A 22,130-nucleotide genomic window follows, 5' to 3' on the forward strand; every position below is an offset into this window, starting at 1 on the left:
AAACTTTTTCTCAGTCACACGTCTCGTTCTCTTTCAGGATACAGGTGTAGGTAAATCGAGTATTGTGTGGCGGTTTGTGGAAGACAGTTTTGATCCAAACATCAACCCAACAATAGGGTAAGAGATTTTTATTTGATACACATCTGAAGGTGCATTGAAAATCCTTCCAAGGCCGGGCGCGGTGGCTCAAGCCTGTAATCCCAGCACTTTGGGAGGCCGAGACGGGCGGATCACGAGGTCAGGAGATCCAGACCATCCTGGCTAACATGGTGAAACCCCGTCTCTACTAAAAATACAAAAAACTAGCCGGGCGACGTGGCGGGCGCCTGTAGTCCCAGCTACTCGGGAGGCTGAGGCAGGAGAATGGCGTGAACCCGGGAGGCGGAGCTTGCAGTGAGCCGAGATCTGGCCACTGCACTCCAGCCTGGGCAGCAGAGCGAGACTCCGTCTCAAAAAAAAAAAAAAAAAAAAAAAAAAGAAAATCCTTCCAATACATAGTGTGTTACAGGCGTAGGCCCTGCACTTTATGTTCATTGAATTCTGAGTCGCTGGTTCACATCATCTCTGGAAGTCTTGAAAGAGTCCAGTGAGGATTTGTGTATTTTAGGAAAATTATCTTCAAACTTGTTGGGAGTGAAAACTTAAAGATGCAAATATGAATTGGAGTTCTGCTAATTATTAGAATAGACACAGAAACTTCAGTCTATAAATATCAGCAACAATTACACCTTGAAATAAGGCAGGTGAAAATAGATCCTGGTGCTATTCTTTCAGACATGTCAAGTAAAAGACATTTAGATGGTTTTTGTCCATCCTGAAAGTAGTAGGTTGAAATCTGAACCCTTACACATGCCTGTACTGGTAGTAATAAGAAATTAATAAATTCGTATTGAAATGGAAGGTTTTTTCAGTTCTCTGGTTCTATGGATAAGTAAAGTTGATTGTTCATATGTTTTTGACTCTATAAGAAAACTTTTCATTTTGCAATACTAATCCTTTGACTACATAAGAAGTTGTGTTTTATAGGCTTTAATACTATGTTAGCTTTATAAAACTAAATAGGTGCTGTGCTGTAGTTTTATCATCAAACCCTCAAATGGTTTCCAGCATTTAAAGAAAAAATCAATGTTATCCATCGTTAGGTTAATATTGGCCTTTGTGCTCTACACAGATCATTCTTTAACTAATAGAGAAATATTTTACAGCCCAGGAGAGAAACTGCCATAAGATTGTACCCTGAGAAATTATGAGCTCCTGTTATCAGAGATTATTTATTTATTATTTATTTATTTATTTTTTGAGACAGAGTTTCATTCTTTTTGCCTGGGCTGCGGTGCGGTGGCGCAATCTCGGCTCACTGCAACCTCCGCCTCCCAGGTTCAAGCGATTCTCCTGCCTCAGCCTGAGTAGCTGGAATTATGGGTGTCCACCACCGTGCCCAGCTAATTTTGTATTTCTAGTAGAGACAAAGTCTCACCATGTTGGCCATGCTGGTCTCGAACTCCTGACCTCAGGTGATCCGCCAACCTCAACCTCCCAAAGTTCTGGGGTTACAGGATGAGCTGCCGCACCTGGCCTATGTGTTCAATATTTTTTTATCTACTTTTTTTTTTTTTTCGCCCAGGCTGGAGTACAGTGGCACAATCATGGCTCACTGCAGCCTCAACCTCCTGGGCTCAAGCCATCCTCCGACCTCAGGTAGCTGAGATCACAGATGCACACTACCACACCTGGCTAATTTTTTGTACTTTTAGTAGAGAAGGAGTTGCACCGTGTTACCCAGGCTGGTCTTGAACTCCTGGGCTCAAGTGATCCACCCACCTCAGTCTCCCAAAGTGCTGGAATTACAAGTATGAGCCACTGCACCCAGCCTATCTGCTTTTTTTTTTTTTTTTTTGAGACGGAGTCATCCAGGCAGGAGTGCAGTGGCGGATCCTGGCTCACTGCAAGCTCTGCCTCCCAGGTTCACGCCATTCTCCTGCCTCAGCCTCCCAAGTAATGGGGACTACAGGCGCCCGCCACTACGCCCGGCTAATTTTTTTGTATTTTTAGTAGAGACAGGGTTTCATATGTTAGCCAGGATGGTCTTGATCTCCTGAACTCGTGATCCGCCCGCTTCTGCCTCCCAAAGTGCTGGGGTTACAGGAGTGAGCCACCGTGCCCTGCCACCTCTCTGCTTTTTTAAACCCTGTGGGGTTTATACATTTGAAGGCATGGAGATGAAATTCACCAATAAGTTTCTACAATTAAAATGCTTTTCCATATGCTTTAAGAAAGAGCTGGGTATGACACATGTAAAACGTGACCCCATCCATCTCAGGGCTTTCCTGTCCCTACCTGCATGGGAAAGTGAAGTGTTGGGAATTGACAGCAAGTACTGCTGGTGAGTCAGCGAGTGACACACTTCACACTGAGTCAGAGCTGAAAACCCAAAACCCATAAGACACCCAGACACCACCTTGGCTAGAAGTGCTCTCTCAAATAAGAAGAGAGAAAACTAAAGGGTGTAGCTTCATGCATCTTGGTGACGCCTGTGGTCCCTTCCTGAGTAGCCACTGTTCCCTTGTTTTGCCAGTGGCTCCCAATCTGCCAGATGCCTGTGGCTCCTGAGCTGCCTCTAGTCCACTCTCTACACCAGGAGATTTGGCTCACAATTTTACAGGGAAAACAACATACAAGGCTTTCTCCTCATTTTCTTTTTTCTGCCTTTCTTTATTTTTTTCTCAGCTTTAGAAGGTGGCTTCCTCCTTTGTGACCAACCCCAAACATACCCCTGAGCTCTGGATCCCCACCTCTTCATAAGTTACCCTGTTTCTTCCTCAGCCCTATCATCTAGTCAGAGCCTGCACACAGGTTCCGAATCCACCCCACTCCACCACAAGAGCACCCCTCAGATGGTGGAACTCCTGAAAGAGAAGTTACTACTTCCTCAGCTGCTGCTCACTCCTCAGCCCTCTGTCATCTCAGCTCCACCCCACCGTGCCACTAAAACCGTCTTCCCCTGGTACCAGTTTCCATCTAGTAGCCAAAATCAAATGGCCTTTTCTTGGTAGTTTTCTTCATTCATAGAGTGCCTGCTGTATGCCAGGTGCTAGACTGGGTACTGGTGCCTAGACCAGGGGTGGGCAAACTGGGGCCTTTTCGCCCGCCTCCTGTTTTTGTAAATAGTTACTGAAACAGTCACACCCAATTATTTAATTATTGTCTTGCTGCTTTTGGGCTACAATGACCAACTTGATTAATTGCAACTAAGACTTGATGGCCCACAAACCCAAAATTATTTGCTGTCTGGTACTTTTCAGAGCAAGTTTGCTGACCCCTGATTTAGACAAAATGGACTTCTGTCCTCGTAGACCTTACCTACAAGGAGGAGCTACATTATGACTAGTGTACAGGAAATGATTTTTTCTTTTTCTTTTTTTTCTTTGAGACTGAGTCTCTCTCTGTCGCCCAGGCTAGATTGTAGTGACACGATCTCAGCTCACTGCAACCTCTGCCTCCCATGTTCAAGCAATTCTACTGCCTCAGCCTCCCATGTAGTTGGGATTATAGGTGCGCATTTGGGAATCCGCCCGCCACAATTCCGAGCTAATTTTTGTATTTTTAGTAGAGACAGGGTTTCACCATGTTGACCAGGCTGGTCTCAAACACCTGACCTCAGGTGATCCGCCTGCCTTGGCCTCCCAAAATGCTGGGATTACAGGTGTGAGCCACTGCGCCCGGCCAGAAATGATTTATTCAGCCCTTTTCTGTGTTACAAAGGAGAAACGTGCAATACTATGAAAATGTAACGGGGACCTGACCTGGGCCTGTGGGGATAACGGTTTCCTACAGTGATGAGTGGAGATGTGAAGCATCTAGCAGCACTGGCATTTAAATATTGAAAGATGAATGGATTAGACTTTCAATTCTAAGTTTAAGAGTAAAAGTTGGCTGGGTGCAGTGGCTCACACCTGTAATCCCAGCACTTTGGGAGGCCAAGACAGGTGGATCACATGAGGTCAGGAGGTCAGGAGTTCGAGACCAGCCTGGCCAACATAGTGAAACCCCATCTCTGCTAAAAATACAAAAATTAGCCAGACGTGATGGTGCACGCCTGTGATCCCAGCTACTTGGGAGGCTGAGACAGGAGAATTACTTGAATCCAGGAGACGGAGTTTGCAGTGAGCCAAGATCGTGCCACTGCACTCCAGCCTGGGTGACAGAGCAAGATTCCATCTCAAAAAAAGAAAAAAGAAAAAAAAAAGTTTTTGAAGAGTGGAAGTCAACTAGGTGGTGGTGGTGAGGGATGGTGGGTAGAAAAGAGCTGGAATGGGCATGAGGAACAACAGGGACCGTTCCCTGGTTGTTCCTCGAGGCAGGAGGGCTAGGGAGGTTGGAAGAGGGGTCAAGAGGCTGGGGTGGCTGGAGGACCCACAGCAAGAAACAGGAGAGACAGCAGGGAGGTTGGTGAGCCAGCAGGGACCAGTCCACAGGGCCCTGGAGACCAGGGCAGGAGCCGACATCACTTACTGCAGGACACATCCCCACTTCGCAGACTAAAGCTCCTCTGTCTTCTCTAGTTCCCTTACTGCTTCATAATCGTGCTTCCTCACTGCAGTCTCCTGGCCGCTCGTACTGATTTGATAAATGCTGGTCTTCCCCAAGCTGTGTCCTGACTTCCCATGTTTCTCACCTCCCTCCGACACCTCACCTTCACCTGTGTCATGTGACCTCCAAGCCCATGCCTCCAACCCATGATTTGGACCTAGTCTCCTACAGAACTCGGTCTTTGTTCCTCCTTCAGTCCTGCATACCTCACATGGTATCCATGTTCTTCCCTAAGAGCTAACCTGTGTCATATCATGGGGGAGAGCATGGGCCTTGAAGAACCATGCTCCCTAGACTTAGGGCCTTGACTGTGTGCTGGCAGGGAGAGTATCTGCACAAGTGACAGAGCCACTCTTTTGGAGGTTGGGGGGCCTACCTTATGGGGGTTTTAGGAGAATTCCGTGACTCCATACACAGAGTGGGCTTAGGAAGTGTGCAGTAAATGGTAGTGGTGTGTAGTGGTGCTGTCAACATCTCTCTCTTCACCCCACCCCCAGCCCAATCCCCAAACCCCATTCGTATCCATTTAAGAAAGGGCCCTCTGGGACCCCTTCCTGAAGGAGAGCTTGGGTCCTCCTTCCCATCCTCACATCTAAGCCCTCATCCTATCTTGCCAGGGCTATTGAGCTGATTTCAGAACCAGTTGCTCTGTGGCCTAGCTCTGCCACTTGGAGTCAGTTCTCCTCATTGTTGCTGTGTGAGCTTCGTTGAAGACAAGATTGATCCCCTCAGTCAAAACCATGGCAGAGGAACCCTTTCCTAGCCTGGGCCCAGCCTCATCTCTCCTGTGCTTTGTCCACGTTTTTGTTGCTCACTTCCTCCCCAGCACACACCAAGCAGCACCCGTTCACCACCTGTGTTTTTGGCACATGCTGTTCTCTCTCAGGGCCCTTTCTTTTCCTTGTCTCCTTGGCAAATTCCTGATTGTCTGTGCAAACTCAGGTACATGTTAGTGGCCCTAAAAGTTGCAGACTCTAGGGGCAGCAAAGGCCAGGCAAGAATGTAAACAGGAGATGGACCAGGTAGAAAGGCTGGAAGGAGGGTCTCAGGCATGAACTATCCAGACTCCCTGCCCTCCCTGCACCATGTCCCCTCGTTCCTCTTCTTATCTCCAGGGACACTTTGCTTTGGTCTCCTTCAGCCTTGTCATCCCTTTGTATGTCCAGATCCCATGGTTCTGAGGTAGACTCCTGCCCATTTGCATTTTGTCTCTTCTTGCTTGATGTCATGTAACTCAGGTTGCAACCGTAGCAGAGATTTCAAAGCTGAGGCTTTTTTCAGACATATGCATGTCTCTGGTCCCTCTTCCAGGATTCCAGGAACCCCCTTCCTCCACACTACACATGCACTGCAAGAAGAAGAGGCCCCCATTAAAATCACCACCGTAGTGAGCCATTGTGTAGTGAGCCTATTATGTTCCTCAAGTGTGCTGGAGTAGAAGAGTGGCTACCTGCACGTGGATGAGTCCTACTGCAGCAGCACCAAATTCCCTCTCAAGCTCTAGAACTACAGATTCTGCTCACCATAGAGCCTGTGCCCACAGGTGGCCCATAGACACCTAGGGACTGTCCATGTATGTCACTGAACTCGTGAGCTCTCTCTCAGAGGCTTGAATCTCTGCTCCTCTTTCCGTGGACCTTGGGGTAGAGGAAAGGACCAACTGTCCTCAGGTACTCAAGCCAGCAACCTCGGCATCCTTCTCAAATCCCTCCTAACTCACCATCTTCTCCCTCCAGCCAGTGGTAAGTCACTCGCTCCTGTCCAAGCCACCTCCCAAATATCCCTCCCTCTCTATTGCTGTTATGTGACCTCTAGGGCTTCATCTTCCTTCGTGGAGGTGAGACGTGGACTCTAGACTCTGATTAGATCGCAGCTCTGCTGCTTGCTAGCTAGTTAACCCTGGGCAGCTTATTTTATTTATTTATTTTTTAAGATGGAGTTTTGCTCTTGTTGCTCAGGCTGGAGTGCAGCGGCACAATCTTGGCTCACTGCAGTCTCTGCCTACCAGGTTCAAGCAATTCTTCTGTCTCAGCCTCTGGAGTAGCAGGGATTACAGGCACCCACCACTATGCCCAGCTAATTTTTGTATTTTTAGTAGAGATGGGGTTTCACCATGTTAGCCAGGCTAGTTTCAAACTCCTTACCTTAGGTGATCCACCAGCCTTGGCCTCCCAAAGTGCTGAGATTGCAGGCATGAGCCACCGTGCCTGGCCAACCCTGAGCAGTTTAATCTCTGATCTGTTTCTTCATGAGCAAGTAAGGATAATGATAGGACCAGCTCCGTATTGTTAGGAGAATTCCAAGAGAGGTGTATTTAAAATGCTTAGGAAAGTACCATGGATACTGGAACTCAATAAATGATAGTTATTATTCTTTTTTAATTTTTTATTTCTGTTTTTTAGAGACAGGGTCTTATTCTGTCACCCAGGCTGAGGGACACTTTGAGCTCACTGCAGCCTCAAACTCCTAAGCTCAAGCAATCCTCCTGGCTAAGCCTCCTGAGTAGCTAGGACAACAATGGCACGAGCAGTCCCCACCACCATGCCTTGCTAATTCTTTTTATTTTTTGTAGAGATGGGGTCTCACTGTGTTGCCCAGGCTGGTCTTGAACTCTTTGCCTCAAGCAATCCTCCTGCCTTGGCCTCCCAAAGTGCTAGGATTAGGCATGAGCCACACCTTTTTACCTATTCTTTTGTAAATGTTTAAATCTTTTGAAAATTTTAAAATTATTTGTATCAAAGCAATGTGTATATGGTTTTTAAAACCTGAAATAGTGTTATGAGGCTAAGTGTGGTATAACGGTGCTCTACTCTGAGCCATTCCCTGGAGGCTTACTGTTGCCTTCGCATTTAGCTATTCTTTCTGATTTTTTGTCCAAATTTTTTCATAACATGCATACACAGGTTGAGTATCCCATATACAAAATGCTCCAAAATCTAAAACTTTTTGAGCAACAATATGACATTCACAGGAAATGCCCATTGGAGTAATTTGGATTTTTGGATTTGAAATGGTGAACTGGTATAATGCAAATATTTCAGATTCTGAAAAATTCCCAAATCAGAAACACTTACTTTTTTTTTTTTTTTTCCAAAATCGGAAACACTTCTGGTCAGCATTTCAGATAAGGGATACTCAGCATATACTGGTAGTTTTTGATCCCTCTCTCCTCCCCGCCTCCTGTTTAAGGCAGTATCTACTGATTATTTTTCTTTGGAAGATGGGAATTTTGCCATCCTCCTCCTCCCACGTCTTTCTGCACATTTGCCATCCCTCCATCTTTCCATTAAAGTTCTCTCACTGGGAGTCAATGTGCCATAGTGTTTAGAGCCAGCCTGTCTGCCTTCACCTCCCAGCTGTAGCACTTAGTTGCTCTGTGGCATTGGACAAGTTATTTAACTTCTTTGTGCATACATTTGCACATTTGGGAATCCTCCTTGGCATCTGATTTGTAGGGTTGTTGTGAAATTGAATTCAAACGCATAAAAATTGCTTAGAATGGTGTATGTCATATGGAAAGTATTTGTTATTTCTTAGCAAGTGACAAAATTAAATTTTAAAAGGTTATTTTTTAATAATCTCCCACTATGATTTTGAACTTTATATAAATGGAATTAGTATACACACACACATACATGTAGTGTGCTTCTAGGATGATTAGACTGATGTGTGGGAGAAAAATGATTCTTGTCCCTTACCTCACAAAGTAAACAAGAATGAGTAGAAACAGATCACAGACCAAAATTTAGTAAGACTATAAAAGTTCTAGAACAACATTGGACATATAGGACACACAAAAAAACAAAGCATAGAAAGAAGCTGGAGTTGATCAAAATTAAACACTTTTGTTGAATTCAGCATTTGTTGAATTAAATCACCTTGGCACCTATGAATTTACATATGTGTGTGGGTATATTTCTGGATTCCCTTTTCTGCCCCATTGGTCTGTTTGTCCTTCTGCCAGTACTACAATATTGTGTTCATTGCTGTAGATGTGTAGAAAGTCTTGGATTCAGATAGTGTATGTCATCTAATTCTATTCTTGTTTTTCATATCTGGATCCTCTGGGTCTTTTGCATTCCTGTATAAATTGTAGAATCACAGTGCCCAGTTCCTCAAAAGAGCCAGCTGAAATCTTGATTGGGAACACATTGAATCTCTTGACTAATTTGGGAGAATTGACATCATATCAATATTCCATTTTTGATCCAGGAACATGATATATTCACCGTTAACGTAGGTCTTTTACCATTCTTTCAATCTTTTGCCATTCAATTTGATGGCTGTTTCTAGGTCTTTTTTATAAATGCCCATTATCAGGTTGAGGATGTTCCCTTCTATTCCTGAATTAATGAGTTTTTTTGTCATGAATTGTGTTGAATTTTATTAGATGGTATTTTACATGTTTTGAGCTGTTCATATTCTTTTTCTTTCTGTTAAAATGGTGCATTACAACCATTGAGAATTTAATACTGAAATGTTAAACCAATCTTGAACTCCTAAGATAAATTTCTTTTAGTCATTATACATTATTATTTTTTATATATTGCTGGATTTGATTTACTAAAATTTTGTCAAGGATTTTTATCTCCATGTAGTTTTCTCTTTCTCTAGTTTTGGTGTCAGGACCTCATCAAATGAGTTGAAGAATGTCTTCTCTTCTGCTTTTTTGGAAGGATTTGTGCAGAATTCGTGTCATGTCTTCCTTAAAGGTTTAGTAGAATTCACAAATGAAACCATCTGAGCAGGGACTTCTTTGTCTGAAAATATTTAACTACAGATTTCAGTTCCTTCAGTAAATACTGTAAAGGCCTATTCGGGCAACTATTTCTTCTTGAGTAAGTTTTGGTAGTTTATGTCCTTCAAGGAATTTGTTCATTGTATCTCTGTTTTTTTCATTTATTGGCATACAGTTATTTGTAATACCCACATCTTATCCTTTTAATACTTTGGGATCTGTAGCAATACCCCCCTTTCATTTTTGATAGTGCTAATTTCAGCCTTCTCACTTCTTTTCCTGAACTGTCCAGCTATAAGTTTATCAATTTTATTCATCTTCTCGAAGAACCAGTTTTTGTTATCTGAGCCTTTAGAACTGTAAATTTCCCTTTAAGTGCTGGTTTGGGTGAATTTTACAGATTTTGATATGTTGTGTTTTCATTTTCATTTAGTTGCATCTATCATTTCTCTTGTGACTCCTTTGAGCATTGGTGGCTTAGAAATATATTTTCTAATTTCCAATTATTTGGGTATTTTCCAGAAATTTTTTAATTATCAATTTCTAGTTTAAATCTATTGTGAGTACAGGTGTGGTGGTTCACGCCTGTAATCCTAGCACTTTGGGAGGCCAAAGCAGGTAGATCACTTGAAGTCAGGAGTTCAAGACCAGCCTGGCTGACGTGGTGAAACCCCGTCTCTTGCTAAAAAATACAAAAACTGGCCGGGCACAGTGGCTCACACCTGTAATCCCAGCACTTTGGGAGGCCGAGGCAGGCAGATCACGAGGTCAAGAGATCGAGACCAGCCGGGCACGGTGGCTCAAGCCTGTAATCCCAGCACTTTGGGAGGCCGAGACGGGCGGATCACGAGGTCAGGAGATCGAGACCATCCTGGCTAACACGGTGAAACCCCATCTCTACTAAAAAAATACAAAAAACTAGCCAGGCGAGGTGGCGGGTGCCTGTAGTCCCAGCTACTCAGGAGTCTGAGGCAGGAGAATGGCGTGAACCCGGGAGGCAGAGCTTGCAGTGAGCTGAGATCCGGCCACTGCACTGCAGCCTGGGCGACAGAGTGAGACTCCGTCTCAAAAAAAAAAAGAGATCGAGACCATCCTGGCCAACATGGTGAAACCCCATCTCTACTAAAAATACAAAAATTAGCTGGGTATGGTGGCACGCACCTGTAATCCCAGCTATTCAGGAGGCTGAGGCAAAAGAAGCACTTGAACCCTGGAAGTGGAGGTTGCAGTGAGCTGAGACCATGCCAGTGCACTCCAGCCTGGTGACAGAGCAAGACTCCATCTCAAAAAATACAAAAATACAAAAATTAGCTGGGCATGGTAGTAGGCACCTGTAATCCCAGCTACTCGGGAGGCTGAGGCAGGAGAATTGCTTCAACCCAGGAGGTGGAGGTTGTAGTGAGCCGAGATGGCACCACTGCACTCCAGCCTGGATGACAGAGTGAGAACTCCGTGTCAAAAAAAAAAAAAAAAATCTGTTGTGGTCAGGGAACATACTCAGTATTATTTCAAACCTTTTACATCTGACATTTGTTTCCTAGCCTAAGATGTGATCCGTCTTTGTGAATGTTCCATATGCACTGGTGAAGAATGTGCATTCTGCTACTGATGTGTGGATTATTCTGTAAATGCTAGTCACTCATTTAATAGCACTACTCCTATCTCCTGTGTTTTTACTAACTTTCTTCTCTTGTTTGTAATAAAAGAGTATTTGAAGCAGCCCTAATTAAAGATTTGTCTATTTCTGTTTTTAATCAGGTTTTGCTCGATGTTTCGAAGCTTTTGTCATTGAGTGTATATGCATGTAGCACTGTTTTATGTATATTTTATATAACATATCATATATGTATTATATATTATGTGTATTATATATATGTGAATTATATATTTCTTAAATGTATCTATGTTATTTATATATAAACAGAGACAAGGTCTTGCTCCACCTGCCAGGCTAGTGTGCAGTGGTGCAATCACACCTCACTGCAGCCTCAACTTCCCAGACTCCTCCTACCTCAGCCTCCTGAATAATAGGACCATAGGTGTACCTCACCACATCTGGCTGATTTTTTCATTTTTTCTAGAACCAGGGTCACTTTGCTTCCCAGGCTGGTCTCAAACTCCTGGGCTCAAACTCCTGCTGTGGCCTCTCAAGGGACTGGGATTATAGGCGTGAGCCACCTCACCTGGCATCATTGTTAGATTTTCTTGATGACCCTTTTACCATCATGAAATGTCTCTCTTTTGTCCCTGCTAAGAGTGCCGTTCTGAATTCTACTTTGTCTGATATTAATTTAAGCTCTTCGGCATTCTCTTAGAATGTCTCTTCCCATGCATTTACGTTTAACCTATTTATAGTTGTGTATTTCAAGTGGCTTTCTTGTAGAAGAATTACAGGTTCTGCTTTTATATCTAATCTGACAGCCTCTGCCTTTTAATTATTTAGACCTCCACTGTCTAGTACAGTTGCTGCTAGCCACATGTTAAAATTAAAAATTCAAATCTTCAGTCATGTTAGCTACATTTCAATCCTCATAACAAATTTCTGTTGTATAGCACTGATTTAAATCATTTATTATGACTGTCAGTATCATTTGGTTTAAATCTACCATCTTGCTTTATTTTTCTCTTTGCCCCATATTAATGATTCCATTTTATTTCCACTTTTATCTTGTTTACCTGTTTGTTTTTATTATTTTAATGATTTGCTAGAGTTTATAATATCCTTCTTTGATATATCAGTCTGTATTCAAATAATAACAGTTTCACATGAAAGAACCTCGCAAGAGCATCCTTTTGTTTCCCTTCTCCCAGCCTTTGTGCTGCTGTTGTCATGTTTTACTTCTACGTGTTATGAAATCCACAACACACTTACTTTTTTGCGTTAAATAGTGACCTTTCAAAGATACCGTTAGTCTTTTTTTTGTATTCTTGTGCCAATATCACGATTTCTAATTTCTGTATTATACTAAGTCTTACTGTCCAGTGGTACGAATTTTCTGTGTTGTTCTTCAGCAATGTCTTGGCTGTTCTTGACCTATTTCAATATAAACATTAAAATTATCTTGTCCTTTTTCACACACACCAACACGCTAATCCCTACTCTGGTTTTGATTGGCATTGCATTGAATTTATAAATTGATCTGGAGAGAAATGACATTTTTGTAATGCTGAATCTTCTAATATATGAACATAGATTAGTCTTTCATATATATTAGGATTCTTTAGTTTCTCTCAGTGTTTTTTTCTACTTCTCTATGTTATGGACTTGGACATCTCTCCAAGGGGTTTGATATGTTTAGTTCTGTTTTATGCTGTTAATATGGTAGATGGCATTGTTTTGAAATTTTCATTCTCTTTTTATTTGTTGATTATATACAGAAATACGACTTTTAAAAATTGAGGTTTTATCCAGTAACCTTGCTGAATTTATTCATTAATGTATAGAGCTTATATCTATAGATTCTTTTATGTGTTCTCTGTATACTTTTATATCGCCTGGGAATGAGTTTTTTTCATCTTTATTCTAATTCTTAAACTTTTTACTTTCTTATTCTATGAGATGAGGTAGGATCTCTAGTACAATGTTGAATAGAAATGGTAATACTAGGTATTATCCTAATCTTAGGGGTAGCTTCTACCGTCATACCATTATGTTTGCTATAGGTTTTTTGTACATACTCCTATCACATTACAAAAGTACGCTTTTCTTTTCTTTTCTTTTTTAGGAGACATAGTGTCACTATGTTGTTTGATGTAGACTTGAACACCTGGGCTCAAGTGATCCTCCTGCCTCAGCCTCCAGAGTAGCTGGGAGGACTGTAGGTACACACCACCCTGCCCAGCAGAAGCACCATTATTCTGTTTTGCTGGGATCTTTGATTTTTGTTTTTTACGTAGATAATGTTGACTTTATCAAAAAAATTTTCTACGTGTATTTGGCTGATCACATAATTATACTTTTATGTCAATGTGGTAAATTATATCATTTCATTTTCGTGGAATAAATACACTTAGGTCAGGACATGTTATTTTTATTAAATACATATCGCTGACTTTAAGTGGTTATTTTTTAGGATTTTTATGTATGTTTATAAATGGAGACTATCATATAAAGACTTTTTTTTATAATGTACATGTCAGATTTGGCATCAAGGCAATGCTTGCCTGATAAAACTGGTTGAGAAACTTCTGTGGAAGAGACTGTATAAAATTGCTCTTATTCCTGCCTTAAGTGTTGAGTAAAATTCATCAGTGTTGCCATCTGGGCTTCAAGTTCTTCTTGTATGATAGAGTTTGATTAAGGAGTCAGTTTCTTTCATAGTTGTAAGGTTGTTGATACTCAGATTTTCTTTTTGTTCTTGTACTGGTTTAATACACTGGGTTTTTGTTCTTGTTTTTGTTTTTTAAGGGTTTTGACTCTGTCATATACTTTTTCCAATTTATTGACATAAAGATCTTAAGATTCCATACTGAGATGCCGTTTTCATTTCTGATATTAGTTTCGCCTTTGATCAGCTCTACGATATGTCTCTTCCCTGTTTCACTAATTTCTACTCCCATCTTTATTATTTTTGTCCTTGTTCAACATGCTGTTCCTTTTCTGACTTCTTGAGATAGACATTTGTCACTGATTTTCAGTCCTCCTTGGTTGTATTCTTTATACCTTAAAACTTTAGGCCGGGCGCGGTAGCTCATGCCTGTAATCCCAGCACTTTGGGAGGCTGAGGCAGGCAGATCACGAGGTCAAGAGATCAAGACCATCCTAGCCAACATTGTGAAACCCCGTCTCTACTACAAATACAAAAATTAGCTGGGCTTCGTGGCACACACCTGTAGTCCCAGCTACTCAGAAGGCTGAGGCAGGAGAATCACTGGAACCCAGGAGTCAGAGGTTGCAGTGAGCCAAGATTGTGCCACAGCACTCCAGCCTGGTGACAGAGCGAAACTCCTTCTCAAAAAAAAAAAAAAAAAAAAAACTGTGGGCCAGGCACAGTGGCTCACACCTGTAATCCAGCACTTTGGGATGCCAAGGCGGGCGGACCACAAGGTCAGGAGATCAAGACCATCCTGGCCAACGTGGTGAAACCCCGTCTCTACTAAAAATACAAAAATTAGCTGAGTATGGCTGCACATTCCCGTAATCCCAGCTGCTAGGGAGACTGAGGCAGGAGAATCACTTGAACCCAGGAAGCGGAGGTTGCAGTGAGCCGAGATCGCGCCACTGACTCCAGCCTGGCGACAGAGTGAGACTCTGTTTCAAAAAAAAAAAAGAACTTCGACTGTGGCTTTTGCGGGATCCAGCGGGTTTTTATGGTTCATTTTATCATCATTCAGTTCAGAATATTTTCCAGTTTCTATTTTATCTTTGATCTAAATACCTTTTCTATGTGTGTCTCTCAGTTTCCAAACAGGGATATCTTCTAGTTAACTTTTTGTTAATGATTATTCGCCTAATTGTTTTGAGGTGAGAGAACATATTTTGTATGATATAAATCCTTGGAAATCTGGTACTGTTTGCTATGTGGATCAGCACATAGTCAATTTTGGTAAATGTTCCGTGTTTATTTGAAAAAGTTGTGTTCTCTACAACTGTTAGTGCTGTGTTCTCTGAATGGAATTGGGTCAAGTCATGTTCATTTTTTCTGTTATCTTTGCTGGGTTTTTGGCCTGCCTGCCTTTGTAAGTTACTAAGAGGAATGAGTTAAAATCTGTCACTGCGGTTGTAAATTTCTGCTTTTCATTCTATCACTTTTGCTTTATTTTGCACCTACATTCCATACATACAGATTTAGAATTTTATATCTTACTGATAAAGCAAACCTTGTAACATTGTGAAGTACATTCTTTAGTTCTAGGAATGTGTTTTGCCTTGTCAGCATTTGCGTGGTGGATCTTTTTCCCATTTTTTTTTAAACTTTCTGTATGTTTATGTTTAAGGTAGGTCTTTTGTAAGCAGCTTATGATTTGGTTTTGATACTGTAGATTCCATCTAAGCACCACCACCCTAATCAAAATGCAGACATTTCCATCGCCTCAGAAAGTTCCCTCTGTGAATCATACTCTCCATAAGCAACTCCCCATAACCACCGTTGCTTATGGGGCGTTGATTTTAATCAATATAGATACATCTCCCTATTCTTGAATTTCACATAAATGCAGTAATACAGTATATAATCTTTGGTGTCTTGATTTCTTTTTCATGAAATAATATTTTGCGAATTTAACTTCGTTGCATGTCCCCGAGTTTTGTTTTGGTTTTGGTTTTGGTTTTTATTAAACTGGGGAGTGATATTCTCTTATATGGATAGACCATAATTTGCCTATTCCTCCTCCTGGTTGGGGACATCCAAGTTGTTCCAGTTTTTGGCTATTATGAATATACATGCTATGAACATTCTTCTACAGCTTTTTCTGTGGGCATAGGTTTTCATTTCCTTTGGGAACTAGGAGTAGAATTGATAGTCGGTAGGGTAGATGCTTATATAACTTCATATGAAGTTACCAAACAGTTCAAAATGACTGTGTCATGTACCCTTCCACTGGCAATGTCTAGAGTTCCAGATGCTCTAGTCCCCACCCATGTTTGGTACTGTCTTTTCAGTTATTCTGCTGGGTATAAAATGGTATCTTACTGTGATTTTAATTTGCATTTCTCAGATAACTAATTTTAAGTATCCTTACAAGTGCCTGTTTGTCCTTCATATGTCTTTTATGAAGTCACCGTTCAAGTCTTTTGCTCATTTTTATTTGTTTTTTGTTGTGTCTCTTGCTGAATAGAAATTTTTAATATGTTCTTTATATACTCTTTTGTTAAGTATTTATTGTGAATATTTTCTTCCATTTTATGGTTTACCTTTTCATTTCCTTAGCGGTGTCTTCTGATGAAGTTTTAATGCTAAGCCCATGTTATTTTGTCTTTGATTTATACCTTTTTTGTTCTCCCTAAGTAATTTCTGTCTGCCCTAAGGCCTCAAAGATATTCTCCTGCATTTTCTTCTAGAGTCTTCATAATTTTAACTTTATATGCAGTTCTTTAATCCATCTCAAATTAATTTTTCTGTATTGTGGGAGGTAGAGGTAAGGTTCATTATATTCCCATGTGTTTATCCAGTTATCTTAGCATTATTTGTTTAAAAACAAAAAACAAAAAAACTTTATCTATTGAATAGCCTGGCACTTTAAACAAAAATTATAATATTGAGGCCAAGCATGGTGGCTCACATCTGTAATCTCAGCACTTTGGGAGGCCAAGATGGGAGGATCGCTTGAGCCCAGGAGTTCAAGAGCAAACTGGGCAACATAACAAAACCCTGTCTCAAAAATTGAAAAAATATATATATCTTTAATATTGAGACTTTGATCCATGATCATAGTATATCTCTCTTCATTTACTTAGAACTTCTTTAATTTCGCTCTGCATTGTTTTGTAGTTTTTAATGTAGAAGTCTTAAGAGTATATTTGTTAAATTTTTTCTAAATATTTCATGTTTTCTTAGCTAGTATAAATGGAATTGTGTTTTTTCATTTTTATTTGTAATTGTTATCCACATATAGAAATACCACTGATTTTTCTTTATTAAACTTGTATACTTTAATCCTATTAAATTCAACTTTAGTTCTACTAGCTTATCTTGTAGACTCCTTAGTATTATTTACATACACAATCATGTTGTATGAAAATAAAGACGGATTTACTTCTTCCTTTCCTTCTAGCTTTTTCCATGCCTTGTTGCGCAGGCTAGGACCTCTGATACCATACTGAATAAGTGGTGAGAGCCAACATCCTTGCCTTTTCCCAATGTGAGGGGCAAAACATTCAGTATTGTACTAATAAGTTTGATATTAGTTTTAGGCTGCCAATTTTTAGGATGAGGACGTTTTCTTCTGTTTCTGGTTTGCTGAGAGTTTTCATCAAGAATGGATCTTGTAGCCGGGCACAGTGGCTTATACCTGTAATCCTAACACTCTGGAAGGCCAGTGTGGGAGGAATGCTTGAGATCAGTGTGGGCAATATAGTGAGACCCTGTCTCCAAAAAAAAAATTGAATGGGTCTTGAATTTTGTCTTGATATTTTTTGCATCTGTTTAGATTATTTTGTTTTTCTCTTATGTTAATATGGTGGGTTACTGTATTAAATATTGCTGAGTAACAAATCGTCCCAGTATTTACCTGCCTGAAACAACAAACATTTATTATCTCACATTTTTTGTGTATCAGGAATCCAAGGGGCCTAGCTCATGTGGTTCTGCCCATTCTGATGGTGTGGCAATCAAGATGTCAGGCCGGGCTGCAGTTATCTGAAGGATCCGCTTCCAGCAAGGCTCACTCACGTGGCTGTTGGCTGGAGGCCTCATTTCCACAGTTCCTTGCCCTGTGAGCCTCTCCGTAGGGCTGCTTGAGTGTCCTCACAACAAAGGAGCTAACATTCCCCAGAGCAAATGATTCAAGAGAAAGAGCAAGGAAGAATCTGCAGTGCCTTTTATGACCTACTTTTGGGAGTCATCTACCATGGTTTCTGTTCAGAAGGGAGTTACTAAACCAATCCCAAACTCAAGGGAGTAGGGAATAAGCTCCATGCTTGAAAGTAAGACTATCCAAAAAAAAAAAAGAGTGAATTTCGTTGATTGAATTTCAAAACTTTAACTTACAGTATTATCTCTATCTAATCATGAGTAAACATCAGACAAACTCACATTGATAAACGTTTGACAAAACAACTGGCTTACAATCTTCAAAAGTCTCAATGTCTAAAAAGTCAAAGAGAGACTGAGAAACTGATCCACATAGAAGGAAACTATAAAGAGACGTAACAATTAAACGCAACATGTGCTTTTGAACTGGATGTTTTGCTAAAGGGATATTATCAGGACAATTGGGAGAACTCAAATAGGTTCGAGGAATAGATGGTAGTAATATGTCAATGTTAAGTTCACAGTTTTGATGATCTTACTCTGCTTACATAAGAAAATAATCTTCCTTGTAATTAATGTACACTAACATTCAAAGGCAATGAGGCAACTCACTATCAAATGGATAAATCCTATACCTGCAACTTTTCTCAACTATTTGAGGAAAAAATGTTATATGTATTTTTTGAGACAAGGTCTCACTTTGTTACCCAGGCTGGAGTGCAGTGGTGTGATCACAGCTCACTGCAGCCACGACCTCTCGGTCTCAAGCAATCCTCCCACCTCAGCCTCCCAAGTAGCTAAGACCACAGGTGTGCACCAACACACCTGGCTAATTTTTTTTATTTTTTGGAGAGGCAGAGTCTGTATGTTGCCCAGGCTGGTCTCAAACTCCTGGACTCAAGCAATCCTCCTGCCTTGGCCTCTCAGATTGGATTACAGGTGTGAACCACTGTGTCCCGCTACATTCTTTATATTGTACTTGCAACTTTTCTGAAGTTGGAGATTATATCAGATTTTTTAAATGATGGCTATTTTACTGTATTCTCCCTCCCCAACGTCATTAAAAGACAACTGGCTATTTGAGGTTTAAAAAAATATTGTAACATCGTGTTGTGGATGCTCTCTTCACAGGATTTAGGGTTTTCCCAAGCAGCCCCAGCTCACTTTTTCTCCCTATATAGGTAGTCTTTACTGTAGTCAGGCTTTGATACACCACTCTGGGCACCATGGCTCCCTTCCACCCTCCATCCTCAAGAATACCTACCTGCTTGGCCTACCTACTAGCAACTTTTGTACCAGATAATTGTTCAGACCAGGAAGAAAGGAGGAAGAGCAAAAGTAGTTTTATTTTACACACATATTAGCTTTACCATTGCTCTTCATTCCTTCCTGTAGAATTGAGTTTTCATCTGATGACATTTACCAACAGTCTATAGAATTTCTTTGAGCATTTCATGTATTCAGGGCTGGTGACAAGATTGCCTTGGTATTTGTTTATCTAGAGTAACGTCTGCATTGCATACTTACTTTGGTTTTCGTTGCTGTTGTTGTTTTGTTTTGTTTTGAGGCGGGTTCTTGCTCTGTTGCCCAGGCTGGAGTGCAGTGGTACCATCTTGGCTCACTGCAAGCTCCGCCTCCCGAATTCATGCCATTCTCCTGCCTCAGCCTCCTGAGTTGCTGGGACTACAGGTGCCCGCCACCACGCCCAGCTAATTTGTTGTATTTTTAGTAGAAACGGAGTTTCACCGTGTTAGCCAGGATGGTCTCAATCTCCTGACCTTGTGAACCGCCCACCTCGGCCTCCCAAAGTGCTGGGATTGCAGGCGTGAGCCACCGCGCCCAACTGCATAGTCACTTTTGAGGTATGTTTTTGCTAGATGTAGATTTCAGATATTTTTTCTTTCAGCACTTCCCTGTGTCATTCTGTTCTATCCTGGCCTTCATTGTTTCTGTTGAGTGGCCTGTCATCCTCCTTCACGTTGTTACCCTATATGTAATAATGCCTTTTCATTCTCTGGCTGCTCTTAAGACCTGTTCTTTATCTTTTGTTTTCAGTAATTTACTTTAATATGCTAAATGTGTAATATACTCTGGGTTCACTGAGTTTCTTAGATCTGAAATTTGATTATTTTTATAAAATTGGGGACACTTGCAGCCATATTGTTTTAAGTATCTGTTCTGCATCATTCTCTTGGTCCTCTTATGGGATTCCAATTGTATGTATGTTAAACTGCTAGATATTATACCACAGGCCATGGAGGCTCTGAGTTTGTGTTCTTTTCCCAACCCCCATCTTTTTTTCTCTGTTCTTACGATCACGTAATTTCTCTTGATCTGTCTTTATCTTCAGTCGATTTCCTCTACAGTGTCTCCAAAGCTGCTGGCCCTCTTTAGTCATGGGTTTCACATCCATAGGTTCCACCAACCACAGATTGAAAGTACCTGGGGGGGAAAAGGATGGTTACATCTGTACTAAACATATACAGACTTTTTTTTTCTTGTCATTATTCCCTAAATGATACAGTAAAGCCACTATTTACATAGCATTTACGGTGTATTAGGTATTGTAAGTAATCTAGAGATTGCTTAAAGTATATGAGAGGATACATGCAGGTTATATGCAAATGCTGTATCATTTTATGTAACAGTTGTGAGTATTTGCAAATTTTTTTTCAGATGACTATTCTTTTCGGTATGTCTAATATATTTTCCCCCAGTATTTAGATACTAGAATACTTAATTCTAGAATTTTCATGTGGTTCTTTAATATATTTTACATGCATAGTTCCCCCATCTGCTCACTCAATATGACTTTCTTTAAGTCTAGATAATATTTACAGTAGCTGTTTTTAACATCCGTATCTGCTCATTCCAGCATCTGGATCATCTCAGGATCTGTTTCATCTACTGTTTTTTTTTTTTTTTCTCTTGACCTTGGGTCACATTTTCTTTGGTTATCTAGTAGTTTTTTATTTTGTACTGGACACTGCAGAAGATATGCTGCAAAGATTTTAGATTTTCTTACCTTCCATTGAAGAGTGCTATTTTGTTTTAATGGTACGTTAAATTATGGGCTAATCATCTTGAACTTGTGCAAGCTTCATCTTACACTTTGTTCAGATGGTTGTGTTGGGATGTTGCCTTATGGCAAATCCTTGTTCTTGGGACACTGTCTCTGCTTCTAAGAGATGGCCTACCTCATTATCATTCAAGGTGTCCAGTGAGCCTCTGGATTATCAGGATTTAAACTCCCAACTTTTCTCCCCTGCAGTTGGAAACAGCTACAATTTCTGCTCAGCTCTTTTTTTGGTCTTCCAGCTGTTGCTGTCTATTAAACTCGTTGGCATCTCCCCAGTTGCATGTGCAATTATAGAAGTCAGCTGTGGCTCTGAGAGGAGTCTGTGTATGGATTTGCAGCTCCTTCTTTTCTAGAACATCCCCTCTCTATTTCCAGCCACACTGGCAGCCCTGAACCTCATCCTCTGTCACTTCCAGCCAGCGCTGGTGGTTTGTCATCACCTTGATTTTTTATCACTGTCTTCCTCTTACTACGTTTCAGCCACATGGCCCTTCTTTTCAGACATTTGGTAGTCTCTCCCGACTCAAGGTGTCTATGTATACCGTTTCCTATTTTTGAAATGTTGTCTACCCGCTAAATATTGGAATGGTTGGATCTTCTTACCTTTTAGGGTTCATCCAAGTTTTTGCTATCATCCTATCTCAAATTGCCACTCCAGTCACTATCACCACACAGTGTTTTTTTATCTTCATAGTAAATATTGAAATCTATAATCATCTATTTGTTTATTTATTGTCAGTTCCTGCCACTTGAATATAAGCTGTATGAGAAGAGGAACCTTGTCTGAAATGATCGCAGACAGCTGTATCCTCAGCCCACAATAGACAACTCAATAAAAAATTATTATTGAAGATTTTCATAATTGTATACATTTGTTGTCTCTATGTAACCAATCTCTTATTGACCATTGACTGTTCTCTTATCAGCTTTTACCCCCATTATTCCATTGAAACACCATTGTTGTAGAGTTTGACTAAATATAAACCACAAATATAAGTCGCTTTTTATTGTATTTGTCCTCTAGAAGTATTTGGCATTATCTTGACTTTTTTTTTTTTAATCCTTTTGTTTCCTGGGATATGATTCTGATTCTCCTTTCTACGTCTTGGGGCTTCCTCCTCCTTGTGTTTCTTGGCTTCAGTGTCCACCCCTAAAATGTCAAAACAGTGAGAATTTCTTGCATAGTCTGTATGTCTTCCTAGGTGATTGTATTCACACTCACAGCTTTGATGGCTACTGTTCTCCAATGACACCGGGTGACTGGTATTTAAACAGAGACATCTGGGACTCCACATACCTACCATTGAACTCC

The 22,130-nt window shown here is 40.9% G+C and overlaps 1 protein-coding gene across 1 annotated transcript in view; it reads left to right on the plus strand.

Annotated features, from left to right (window-relative positions):
* RAB22A (RAB22A, member RAS oncogene family) overlaps positions 1-22,130 on the plus strand; it is a 52,864-nt gene that overhangs the window by 1,313 nt on the left and 29,421 nt on the right. The window contains exon 2 of the mRNA XM_033186870.1: positions 38-117. Coding sequence (XP_033042761.1) covers positions 38-117 — 80 coding nt within the window. The remainder of the gene's footprint in view (positions 1-37; positions 118-22,130) is intronic.

This window comes from Trachypithecus francoisi, unplaced genomic scaffold (genome assembly GCF_009764315.1).
Source record: "Trachypithecus francoisi isolate TF-2019V2 unplaced genomic scaffold, Tfra_2.0 Lachesis_group21, whole genome shotgun sequence".
Classification (NCBI taxonomy): domain Eukaryota; kingdom Metazoa; phylum Chordata; class Mammalia; order Primates; family Cercopithecidae; genus Trachypithecus; species Trachypithecus francoisi.